The sequence below is a fragment of the Lipotes vexillifer genome, unplaced genomic scaffold (genome assembly GCF_000442215.2).
Source record: "Lipotes vexillifer unplaced genomic scaffold, Lipotes_vexillifer_v1.1 scaffold639, whole genome shotgun sequence".
Classification (NCBI taxonomy): domain Eukaryota; kingdom Metazoa; phylum Chordata; class Mammalia; order Artiodactyla; family Lipotidae; genus Lipotes; species Lipotes vexillifer.
In genome coordinates this window covers 2,766,003-2,778,108 of record NW_006786377.1, presented here as the reverse complement: position 1 = coordinate 2,778,108, position 12,106 = coordinate 2,766,003, and the positions used below count along the sequence as shown (strand labels likewise).

The 12,106-nt window shown below is 40.0% G+C and overlaps 1 protein-coding gene across 1 annotated transcript in view; it reads left to right on the top strand.

The window, feature by feature from the left end:
• MTHFD1L (methylenetetrahydrofolate dehydrogenase (NADP+ dependent) 1 like) overlaps positions 1-12,106 on the top strand; it is a 194,981-nt gene that overhangs the window by 43,445 nt on the left and 139,430 nt on the right. Inside the window, exon 12 of the mRNA XM_007458769.1 lies at positions 11,005-11,141. Within this exon, the coding sequence (XP_007458831.1) occupies positions 11,005-11,141 (137 nt within the window). The remainder of the gene's footprint in view (positions 1-11,004; positions 11,142-12,106) is intronic.

Here is a 12,106-nt window from a genome sequence, read left to right as displayed (position 1 = left end):
CAGCAACATTTACGATAGCCATGACGTGGAAGCAACCTAAGTGTCTATCGACAGACGAACGGATAAAGATGTGGCACGTATATACAATGGGATATTACTCAGCCATAAAAAGAAACGAAATTGAGTTATTTGTAATGAGGTGGATGGACCTAGAGACTGTCATACAGAGTGAAGTAAGTCAGAAAGAGAAAAACAAATACCATATGCTAACACATATATGTGGAATCTAAAAAAAAAAAAAAGTTCTGAAGAACCTAGGGGCAGGACAGGAGTAAAGACGCAGACGTAGAGAATGGACTTGAGGACACAGGGAGGGGGAAGGGTAAGCTGGGAGGAAGTGAGAGAGTGGCATGGACATATATACACTACCAAATGTAAAATAGATAGCTAGTGGGAAGCAGCAACATAGCACAGGGAGATCAGCTCGGTGCTTTGTGACCACCTAGAGGGGTGGGATCAAGAGGAGATACGGGGATATGTGTATATGTATAGCTGATTCACTTTGTTATAAGGCAGAAACTTAACACACCATTGTAAAGCAATTATACTCCAATAAAGATGTTACTCAAAAAAGAAAAGGCAGAACTCAAAAAAAGAAAAAAGGATGTGGTACATATATACAATGGAGTATTACTCAGCCATAAAAAAGAACGAAATAATGCCGTTCATGGCAACATGGATGGGCCTAGAGATTGTCATACTGAGTGAAGTAAGTCAGATGGAGAAAGACAAAAATCATATGATATCACTTATATGTGACATCTAAAAAAAAAAAAAATGTTACAGATGAACTTATTCACAAAACAGAGTCACAGATGTGGAAAACAAACTTGTGGTTACCAGGAGGGAAAGCGGGTGGGAGGGATAAATTGGGAGATTGGGATTGACACATAGACACTACTATATAAAAAACAGATAAGTGATAAGGACCTACTGTATAGCACAGGGAGCTCGTCTCAGTACTCTGTAATGACCTTTATGGGAAAAGAATCTTAAAAAGAGTGGATATATGTATATGTATAACTGATTCACTTTGCTGTACAGCAGAAACTAACACAACATTGTAAATCAACTATACTCCAATAAAAATTTTTTTAAATAATAAAAAAAAATAGATGGCTAGTAGGAAGCAGCTGCATAGCACAGGGAGATCAACTTGGTGCTTTGTGACCACCTAGAGGCGTGGGATAGGGAGGGTGGGAGGGAGACCAAGAGGGAGGGGATATGGGGATATATGTATACATAACAGTTGCTTCACTTTGTTATACAGCAGCAACTAACACAACTTTGTAAAGCAGTTATACTCCAATAAAGATGTTAGGAAAAAAAAAAGAAATATAAATTACCAGTCCATTAAATGATTTTTTTCCTTTTTTCTGAAAGTTTTTTCTTTAAACTGAAAATAATATTGACCCATTGAATAAAAATTTAGCATAAAGCAAAGTAAAAAGAAGGAGAAAACGAAATCTCTCATTACTCAGAAGTATTCAGAATTTTTATATTTCCTTCCAGGATTGTATGTATCTCTGCATCTATCCTTTTTACACATTGAGATCATGCCATAAATACCATTTTGTGTCCTGCTTTTATCCCTGAATACTATAACATAAGTCTTCTCTCATGCTTTAGAAGAATTCAGATGCCCAAGTAATTTTTCAGGAAACCTAAATAATAAAATATTATTGCACATTTGAATTCATGTATAAATGTGATTTGAATATATCAACAGTGGGATTAAAATATAAAACCATGGGATTAAAAAAACCTTCTACTATTAATAACCCAAATGCAAAACAGATTAATTCATTTTAAAATGCTATTCTTCAAACTTCAGAATTTCTTACTCCGTCAGAATCATCTGTATTTCATCAGCTACACTTCACATGGTATTTACACCTACACATCACTTTATTTGCTCTGCCTGACAAAATGAAAAGTATTGGGAATTGTTCAGGGAAATACGCCAAAAGAATCTTAGGGTCTCCTGAGTTTTACATATTTTCCTAGTTACACTAATGCAAAGGAATTTGTTTGAGAACTTGACTCGGAGTGCAGCTGCAGGGCATTGAAAGTGTATGCCGAATGGGTCTCCATCCACCCTTTTACTGATTTCCATGCAGAAGTTTTTAGAATTTCTCTGAATCGCTTGGACCCAGCAGTTAAAAAAGAAGCCCAAATTCAAAGTGTGAATGGACTGAATTTCATATTAAAGGAAAATATTCACATCACTATTTTTTTCTCTAGAGTGCCAAATACCTGATTTTATTTTTGTTTATTTTTTAATGTTACAAACCATTTTGGTCAGTGTAAAAATAACTTCTTTTGATTCTTCTAAGATTGTGATATTCTGCCCTGTGCAACTATCGAAATATCTTGTGAGCTTTTCTTCTAGTTACATTAGTTGCAGAGCAGAACAAAGGTATTTACAAGCGGCCAGGGACTTTGAACTACTTGCCTCAGTCAAGTGTGATGGGAAACAACCAAATGGACCATGGTTATCCTTTTTTTTTTTTTTTTTTAATTAACAGACTTTTTTTTTTTTTTTTTTAATTAACAGACTTTATTATTATTTTTTTAATGACTTAGGACAAGCTTTACTAATTGTTTTTTTTAACATCTTTATTGGAGTATAATTGCTTTACAGTGGTGTGTTAGTTCCTGCTTTATAAGAAAGTGAATCACCTATACGTATACACATATCCCCATATCTCCTCCTTCTTGCGTCTCCTTCCTACCCTCCCGATCCCACCCTCTAGGTGGTCACAAAGCACCGAGCTGATCTCCCTGTGCCATGCGGCTGCTTCCCGCTAGCTGTCTATTTTACATTTGGTAGTGTATATATGTCCATGCCACTCTCTCACTTCCTCCCAGTTTACCCTTCCCCCTCCCTGTGTCCTCAAGTCCATTCTCTATATCTACATCTTTATTCCTCTCCTGCCCCTAGGTTCTTCAGAACCTTTTTTTTTTTTTTTTTTACATTCCATGTATACGTGTTACCATACGGTATTTGTTTTTCTCTTTCTGACTTACTTCACTCTGTATGACAGACTCTACGTCCATCCATCTCACTACAGATAACTCAATTTTGTTTCTTTTTATGGCTGAGTAATAGTCCATTGTATATATGTGCCACATCTTCTTTATCCGTTCATCTGTCGATGTGCACTTAGGTTGCTTCCATGTCTTGGCTGTTGTAAATAGTGCTGCAGTGAACATTGTGGTACATGACTCTTTTTGAATTACGGTTTTCTCAGGGTATATGCCCAGTAGTGGGATTGCTGGGTCATATGGTAGTTCTATTTGTAGTTTTTTAAGGAACCTCCATACTGTTCTCTATAGTGGCTATATCAATTTACATTCCCACCAACAGTACATGAGGGTTCCCTTTTCACCACACCCTATCCAGCATTTATTGTTTGTAGATTTTTTGATGATGACCGTCCTGACTGGTGTGAGGGGATGCCTCATTGTAGTTTTGATTTGCAATTCTCTAGTGATTAGTGACGTTGAACATCCTTTCATGTGTTCGTTGGCAATCTGTGTATCTTCTTTGGAGAAATGTCTGAGTCTTCTGCCCATTTTTGGATTGGGTGGTTTTTTGGTAACTGAGCTGCATGAGCTGCTTGTAAATTTTGGAGATTAATCCTTTCAGTTGCTTCATTTGCAGATATTTTCTCCCATTGTGAGGGTTGTCTTTTCGTCTTGTGTATGGTTTACTTTGCTGTGCAAAAGCTTTTAAGTTTCATTAGGTCCCATTTGTTTATTTTTGTTTTTATTTCCATTTCTCTAGGAGGTGGGTCAAAAAGGATCTTGCTGTGATTTATGTCATAGAGTGTTCTGCCTGTGTTTTCCTCCAAGAGTTTTATAGTATCTAGCCTTACAATTTAGCTCTTTAATCCATTTTGAGTTTATTTTTGTGTATGGTGTTAGGGAGTGTTCTGATTTCATTCTTTTACATGTAGCTGTCCAGGTCTCCCAGCACCACTTATTGAAGAGGCTGTCTTTTCTCCATTGTATATTCTGGCCTCCTTTATCAAAAATAAGGTGACCTATGTGCGTGGGTTTATCTCTGGGTTTTCTATCCTGTTCCATTGATCTATGTTTCTGTTTTTGTGCCAGTACCTTACTGTCTTGATTACTGTAGCTTTGTAGTGTTGTCTGAAGTCTGGGAGCCTGATTTTTCCAGCTCCGTTTTTCTTTTTCAAGATTGCTTTGGCTATTTGGGGTCTTTTGTGTTTCCATGCAAACTGTGAAATTTTTTGTTCTAGTTCTGTGAAAAACGCCATTGGTAGTTTGATAGGGATTGCACTGAATCTGTAGATTGCTTTGGGGAGTAGGGTCATTTTCACAATGTTGATTCTTCCAATAAAAGAATATGGTATGGCTCTCCATCTGTTTGTATAATCATTTTCTTTCATCAGTATCTTACCGTTTTCTGCGTACAGGTCTTTTGTCTCCTTAGGTAGGTTTATTCCTAGGTATTTTATTCTTTTTGTTGAAATGGTAAATGGAAGTGTTTCCTTAATTTCTCTTTCAGATATTTCATCATTAGTGTATAGGAATACAAGATATTTCTGTTCATTAATTTTGTATCCTGCTACTTTACCAAATTCATTGATTAGCTCTAGTAGTTTTCTGGTGGCCTCTTTAGGATTCTCTATGTATAGTAGTATCATGTCGTCTGCAAGCAGTGACAGTTTTACCTCTTCTTTTCTGATTTGGGTTCCTTTTATTTCTTTTTCTTCTCTAATTGTTGTGGCTAAAACTTCCAAAACTATGTTGAATAATAATGGTGGGAGTGGACTGTCTTGTTCCTGATCTTACAGGAAATGGTTTCATTTTTTCACCATTGAGAACCATGTTGGCTGTGGGCTTGTCATATATGGCCTTTATTATGTTGAGGTAAGTTCCCTCTATGCCTACTTTCTGGAGGGTTTTTATATAACTGGGTGTTGAATTTTGTCAAAAGCTTTTTCTGCATCTATTGAGATGATCATAAGGTTTTTCTCCTTCAGTCTGTTAATATGGTGTATCACACTGATTGATTTGCATATATTGAAGAATCCTTGCATTCCTGGCATAAACCCCACTTGATCATGGTGTATGAGCCTTTTAATGTGCTTGTTGGAGTCTGTTTGCTAGTATTCTGTTTAGGATTTTTGCATCTGTGTTCATCAGTGATATTGGCCTGTAGTTTTCTTTCTTTGTGACATCTTTGTCTGGTTTTGGTATCAGGATGATGGTGGCCTCGTAGAATGAGTTTGGGAGTGTTCCTCCCTCTGCTATATTTTGGAAGAGTTTGAGAAGGATAGGTGTTAGCTCTTCTCTAAATGTTTGATAGAGTTCGCCTGTGAAGCCACCCGGTCCTGGGCTTTTGTTTGTTGGAAGATTTTTAATCACAGTCTCAATTCAGTGCTTGTGATTGGTCAGTTTACATTTTCTGTTTCTTCCTGGTTCAGTCTTGGAAGGTTGTGCTTTTCTGAGAATTTGTCCATTTCTTCCAGGTTGTCCATTTTATTGGCATAGAGTTGCCTGTAGTAATCCCTCATGATCCTTTGTGTTTCTGCAGTGTCAGTTGTTCCTTCTCCTGTTTCATTTCTGATTCTATTGATTCGGGTCTTCTCCCTTTTTTTCTTGATGAGTCTGGCTAATGGTTTATCAATCTTGTTTATCTTCTCAAAGAACCAGCTTTTAGTTTTATTGATCTTTGCTATTGTTTCCTCCATTTCTTTTTCATTTATTTCTGCTCTGATCTTTATGATTTCTTTCCTTCTGCTGACTTTGGGGTTTTTTTGTTCTTCTTTCTCTAATTGCTTTAGGTGTAAGGTTAGGTTGTTTATTTGAGATGTTTCCTGTTTCTTGAGGTAGGATTGTATTGCTATAGACTTCCCTCTTAGAACTGTTTTTGCTGCATCCCATAGGTTTTGGGTCATTGTGTTTTCATGTCATTTGTTTCTAGGCATTTTTTGATTTCCTCTTTGATTTCTTCAGTGATCTCTTGGTTATTTAGTAGTGTACTGTTTAGCTTCCATGTGTTTCTATTTTTTACAGATTTTTTCCTGTAATTGGTATCTACTCTCATAGCATTGTGGTCGGAAAAGAAACTTGATGCGATTTCAATTTTCTTAAATTTACCAAGGCTTGATTTGTGACCCAAGATACGATCTATCCTGGAGAATGTTCCATGAGCACTTGAGAAGAAAGTGTACTCTGTTGTTTTTGGATGGAATGTCCTATAAATATCAATTAAGTCCATCTTATTTAATGTATCATTTAAAGCTTGTGTTTCCTTATTTATTTTCCTTTTGGATGATCTGTCCATTGGTGGAAGTGGGGTGTTAAAGTCCTACTATGATTGTGTTACTGTCGATTTCCCCTTTTGTGGCTGTTAGCATTTGCCTTATGTATTGAAGTGCTGCTATGTTGGGTGCATTATTATTTACAATTGTTATATCTTCTTCTTGGATTGATCCCTTGATCATTATGTAGTGTCCTTCTTTGTCTGTTGTAACAGTCTTTATTTTATAGTCTATTTTGTCTGGTAGGAGAATTGCTACTCCAGCTTGTTTTGATTTCCATTTGCATGGGATATCTTTTTCCATCCCCTCACTTTCAGTCTGTATGTGTCCCTAGGTCTGAAGTGGGTCTCTTTCAGACAGCATATATATGCGTGTTGTTTTTGTATCCATTCAGCCAGTCTGTCTTTTGGTTGGAGCAGTTAATCCATTTACATTTAAGGTAGTTATCGATATGTACGTTCCTATTACCATTTTGTTAATTGTTTTGGGTTTTGTTTTTTTTTCTGGTACGCGGGCCTCTCACTGTTGTGGCCACTCCCGTTGCGGAGCACAGGCTCCGGACGCGCAGGCCCAGCGGCCATGGCTTATGGGCCCAGCCGCTCCGCGGCATGTGGGATCTTCCCAGACGGGGGCACGAACCCATGTCCCCTGCCTCAGCAGGCGGACTCTCAACCACTGCGCCATCAGGGAAGCCCTTGGGTTTGTTTTTGTAGGTGTTTTCCTTCTCCTGTGTTTCCTTTCTAGCGAAGTTCCTTTAGCATTTGTTGTAAAGCTAGTTTAGTGGTGCTGAATTCTTGTAGCTTTTGCTTGTCTGTAAAGGTTTTAAGTTCTCCGTCTAATCTGAATGAGATCCTTGCTGGGTAGAGCAATCTTGGTTGTAGGTTTTACCCTTTCAGCGCTTTAAGTATGTCCTGCCACTTCCTTCTGGCTTGCAGAGTTTCTGCTGAAAGATCAGCTGTTAACCTTATGGGGATTCCCTTGTGTATTATTTGTTGTTTTTCCCTTGCTGCTTTTAATATGTTTTCTTTGCATTTAATATTTGATAATTTGATTAATATGTGTCTTGGCATGTTTCTCCTTGGAGTTATCCTGTATGGGACTCTCTGTGCTTCCTGGACTTGATTGACTATTTCCTTTCCCATATTAGGGAAGTTTTCAATTATAACGTCTTCAAATATTTTCTCAGACCCTTTCTTTTTTCTTCTTCTGGGACCCCTATAATTCGCATGTTGGTGCATTTAATGTTGTCCCAAAGGTCTCTTGAGACTGTCCTCAATTCTTTTCATTCTTTTTTCTTTATTCTGCTCTGCGGTAGTTATTTGCACTATTTTATCTTCCAAGTCACTTATCCATTCTTCTGCCTCAGTTATTCTGTTACTGATTCCTTCCAGAGAATTTTTAATTTCATTTATTGTGTTGTTCATCATTGTTCATTTGCTCTTTAGTTCTTCTAGGTCCTTGTTAAACATTTCTTATATTTTCTCCATTCTATTTCCAAGATTTTGGATCATCTTTACTATCATTACACTGAATTCTTTTTCAGGTAGACTGCCTATTTCCTCTTCGTTTGTTTGGTCTGGTGGGTTTTTACCTTGCTCCTTCATCTGCTGTGTAGTTCTCTGTCTTCTCGTTTTGCTTATCTTACTGTGTTTGGGGTCTCCTTTTTGCAGGCTGCAGGTTCATAGTTCCCGTTGTTTTTGGTGTCTGCCCCCAGTGGCTAAGGTTGGTTCAGTGGGTTGTGTAGGCTGGTGCCTGTGTTCTGGTGGATGAGGCTGGATCTTGTCTTTCTGTTGGGCAGGACTGCGTCCAGTGGTGTGTTTTGGGATGACTGTGACCTTATTATGCTTTTAGGCAGCTTCTCTGCTGATAGGTAAGGTTGTGTTCCTGTCTGGCTAGTTGTTTGGCATACGGTGTCCAGCACTGTAGCTTGCTGGTCGTTGAGTGGACCTGGGTTTTATCGTTGAGTTGGAAATGTCTGGGAGATCTCCAACTCGTTCAATTCGTTTTTACTGTAGTTGACAGTGAATAACATGCGTCTTAGAAAAGGTGTCATTTCTTTTTCTGATGTTTTTTGCTCATCTGTGCCTGGACGTGTGACAGAAACGCAATGGAAATAGTCCTTCACCTCAGCAAGCTTGTAGTCATAATGCCCCCTGAAAAGTTAGCTAATAAGCATGAAATGAGTCCTGTGGGAAGTTGGAGGGAGCAGATAAATATCCTAGGAGAAGATGCGGAAGATAATGAGCAGAACCCACAGTCACATTTCCATAAACTCCAGGCTCTTACAGAAAAAGAAATTAGGTTAACATGGTGCCTATTCTTTCCTCAGTCAACTTGATAGTTTGGAATGTGAGCTAAGGATCGTGAGATGACAATTAAGCCAAATTTTGATGCCAAATGTAGGAATTGAGGTGAAATAAAATTTTTTTGGTAGCTCTCCTTTGATTGCTCCCCATAAATACTTCCTACTTTCTGATTTTCCTGAATTGTATCAGTTGGCAGAACGCTCAGCAGTCCTGTGTTTCTCATTAAGAGCTGGATGCTTAGCTGAAGTTTTTGGGAGGTCATCTCTGGGCGTGTCTGCTTTTGGCTCTCGCCAGCAGCATTGTGAGCATATCCTTAGGGATGAAAATCTAATCCTTCATGTGACACATTTAAGTAAAGCCGCTATTGCTTTGCAAGAAGTAAATACCAGTACAGTACTTAATCCACCCTACATCTGACCTGCATTTTCTTTACGTAAGATCGTGATGCCTGTGGCTCTTGGTTGGAAGTGTACCTCACCGAGGAGCATTCCAGTGGGACCACTAGCTCCCTCCCAGTGGCCTCCTTGTTGCTACATCCAGTGACCCCTTTTCACTGGACTGCATTTGAGGCTGGGGACGCTTCCATGGCTCCCTTCGGAGATTCCCCTGTCACACCTCTGCCTCCTGTCAGGGTTTCCCGAACTTAATACTGCTCCTTCTTAGTTTCCCTTTGCTCTCTTCTAACTATTCCCTAAGAGACCATGTTCTTAACAATTCTATCTTTATCCCTTTTGTACTCTGTTCCCTCCACTGGCTGATCGTCCCCATTCCCATGCTTTAAATTACTCATGATCGATAATGATTTCCATCCATAGAAATAACCTAGTGAAGTCAGATGACTTGCCTGGGTTTAATTTCCAGCTCTACTGCTTACTAATTGTGTGGCCTTGGGCAGGATACTTAAAATTCCTGTGCCTTAGCTTCCTCGTCTATCAAATGAAGATTAACCCAACAAATATAAAGCACAGAACCTAGCATATTAACCACCCCAAACCCACCCTCCCTTTTCTCTGGCGAACTCTCATTCATTTGTCAGGTCTCAGCTTAGATGTTACTTCCACCAGGAAGCTTTCCCTGCTGTCCCAAGTCTACTTAGATCGTCCTGTGTGCTCTCATAATATAGTGTAATTGCCCTGTTTCCTCTGTCTCAGCGTTTCTCACATTCATTGTAACTGCTGATTGATCTCTCCACATCTCCCATCGACCATAAGCTCTGTGAGGTCAGCAGTGGAGTCCAGTGTGGTCGTCACTGTGTCCCCGGGGTCTACTTACCTGGACACAGTGGTACTTAAGAAATATTTGCTGAAAGAGTGATTGATTGTATTGCTGTGGTGGACGGAGGTAGTTGTATTACTTCTTTGTGGTCACATCGCTGGGTTTTATGGGTTTCATGGGTCAGAAAACTCTGTCATCGGTTTTGTTTTGGTTGAGCGTCCTAGACAATCTGGCTCACAGCATCTAACCCACAGAAGACTAAATTGTAAGGCAAAATAAGTTTTTAAACTTGTAACAGTGGTTAGGATATGCCAAGGAACAATTTCATGGGTCTTTACTTGGGAATGTAATATACGCCTGTCCCATTACTTAATTCTTTGATGTTGTGAGCCTCTGATGCTTGGCTTTGTAGGGTGTGTGCTCAACAGTGAGCTCCCAGAGCAGACTTAACCTCCTGAGTGTGCTTAGGAGCTGTGGACTTACTCCTTCCAAATACTGGAAGGGTTGTTGTATGGGAAGGGAGAGGCTGTGTGTGTCTGTAGGAAGCTACAGGAATGCAGATATCTCCTCTTTAGGACAAAGAACTTGTCTCACTGTAAAAGCTATCAGGAAATGAATGGCCCACCCTGGAGGTAATGAGCCTCCAGCACAGCTTGTGTTTAAACATGGCTGGACAAGCCCCGGACACTGATATCTAGAAGGAGATGGATGAATGGGGACATTAGAATCCCTTCCGAAATGAGAGTCTGGCCATGCCTCACCACCCGTGGACCGTTGACTTAGGCCTCGTGCCCACTTAATGCCCTCGGTAAATGGCCCTGGAAGAACAAATGCCGAGTTATCCATCAGCAAGAAAATGACATCAGCTTAATTATTTAAATCATTTTGATGAATAATTCTTTGCCATTTCTTGAAGTTGATAGTGTTATTGGCACGATTGCTGAATTAACTTTTCTTTCTTGGCACTCTTGGTAAAGATATGTCTATATCTTGGTTTTAGCTTAAGCGTGGCCTCTGTGATGTGGGTAGACCGTAAAAAGATCCAAGGAAGTTGAATGATTCAGTGATTCTGGAGTGGCCTGGTCTCTCTCGGTCTCCTCCGAGTTGGTTCTTGTACCATAGATTGACTGTGCATAGGTTGTCTAGAAAATATTAAACTTACTATTCCTTTTCCCCCACACCAGGATCACACCCACCCCTCTTGGAGAAGGGAAAAGTACAGTTACAATTGGGCTCGTGCAGGCATTGACTGCGCACCTGAACATCAACTCCTTTGCCTGTCTGAGGCAGCCTTCTCAAGGACCGACTTTTGGAGTGAAAGGTAGTTTATTTAACAACTAGTATGTTTTTCAGAGCAAAATTTATCACCGACAATCGTGGAATTACAGCTTACTAGAGGAACTGATACGTTTCATCTCTGCGTGCACTCCCGCAGCCCTCCCCCCCTCCCCCGCCTCCCTGCACGTTCAGGAGGTCGCCCCAGCATGATCCTCCCGCAGAGACAGCTTCAGCGCGAGGTCTCAGCGGAGGCCCTCAGGAAGCCGATTCCCTTGCTTCCCTTGAGCAATGGTTGGGCTCTTGCTCGGGACTCCAGCCTTGAGCAGAAAGCCTTCCATCTCATCAGTACCTTCTTTGCCGAGCGGTTTTGAAACTCAGCTGTTTATATTGGTGTTTTGTCATCCCAGCCAAGCTAAAAGGTCTTTCCATCCAAACCGTTAAGAGATCCCTTAGGTCAGCCCCAAGCCTCATGTCGTTGGAGTTGCTGCGTGGGCCCTGAGGAGCTCTGGAAACTGGCTGTGGACCGGGAGATGCGGTGAACCTCCTCTGTGGCTGTGGTTGGGCTGCGATCTGGCACCTCCACAGTCACTAGTGTTTCTTCATGGATTTATCATGAATCATTCTTCAGCTCACTTTATAATAGCCTTTACTGCTACAATTACTGCTTGTTCTCGGTACTTTGTGGTTTTTAGCAGTATTATATTTATATTACTGTTACAAATATTAACAACTCCTAACTTTAAGTACTCTTAGAATGTCATACTGTATGTAGTGCAGTGAACACTAGACGTGGACAAGAAGGCTGGGGTTTTATTTGTGGCTGCATCTCTTACCGCTGTGTGACCTTTAGCCAGTCATAACTTCTCTGAGCCGCAAAAGCCGTAAAAGTGTAAAAGGAAAAGGTATATAGTACTAGGCTTACCAGATTATCGTGAGGCAAAATAGTGTATAAAAATAAGGTCAACCGTAAAATGATGTGGACACAGAAGGTATCATTGTTTTAGGATA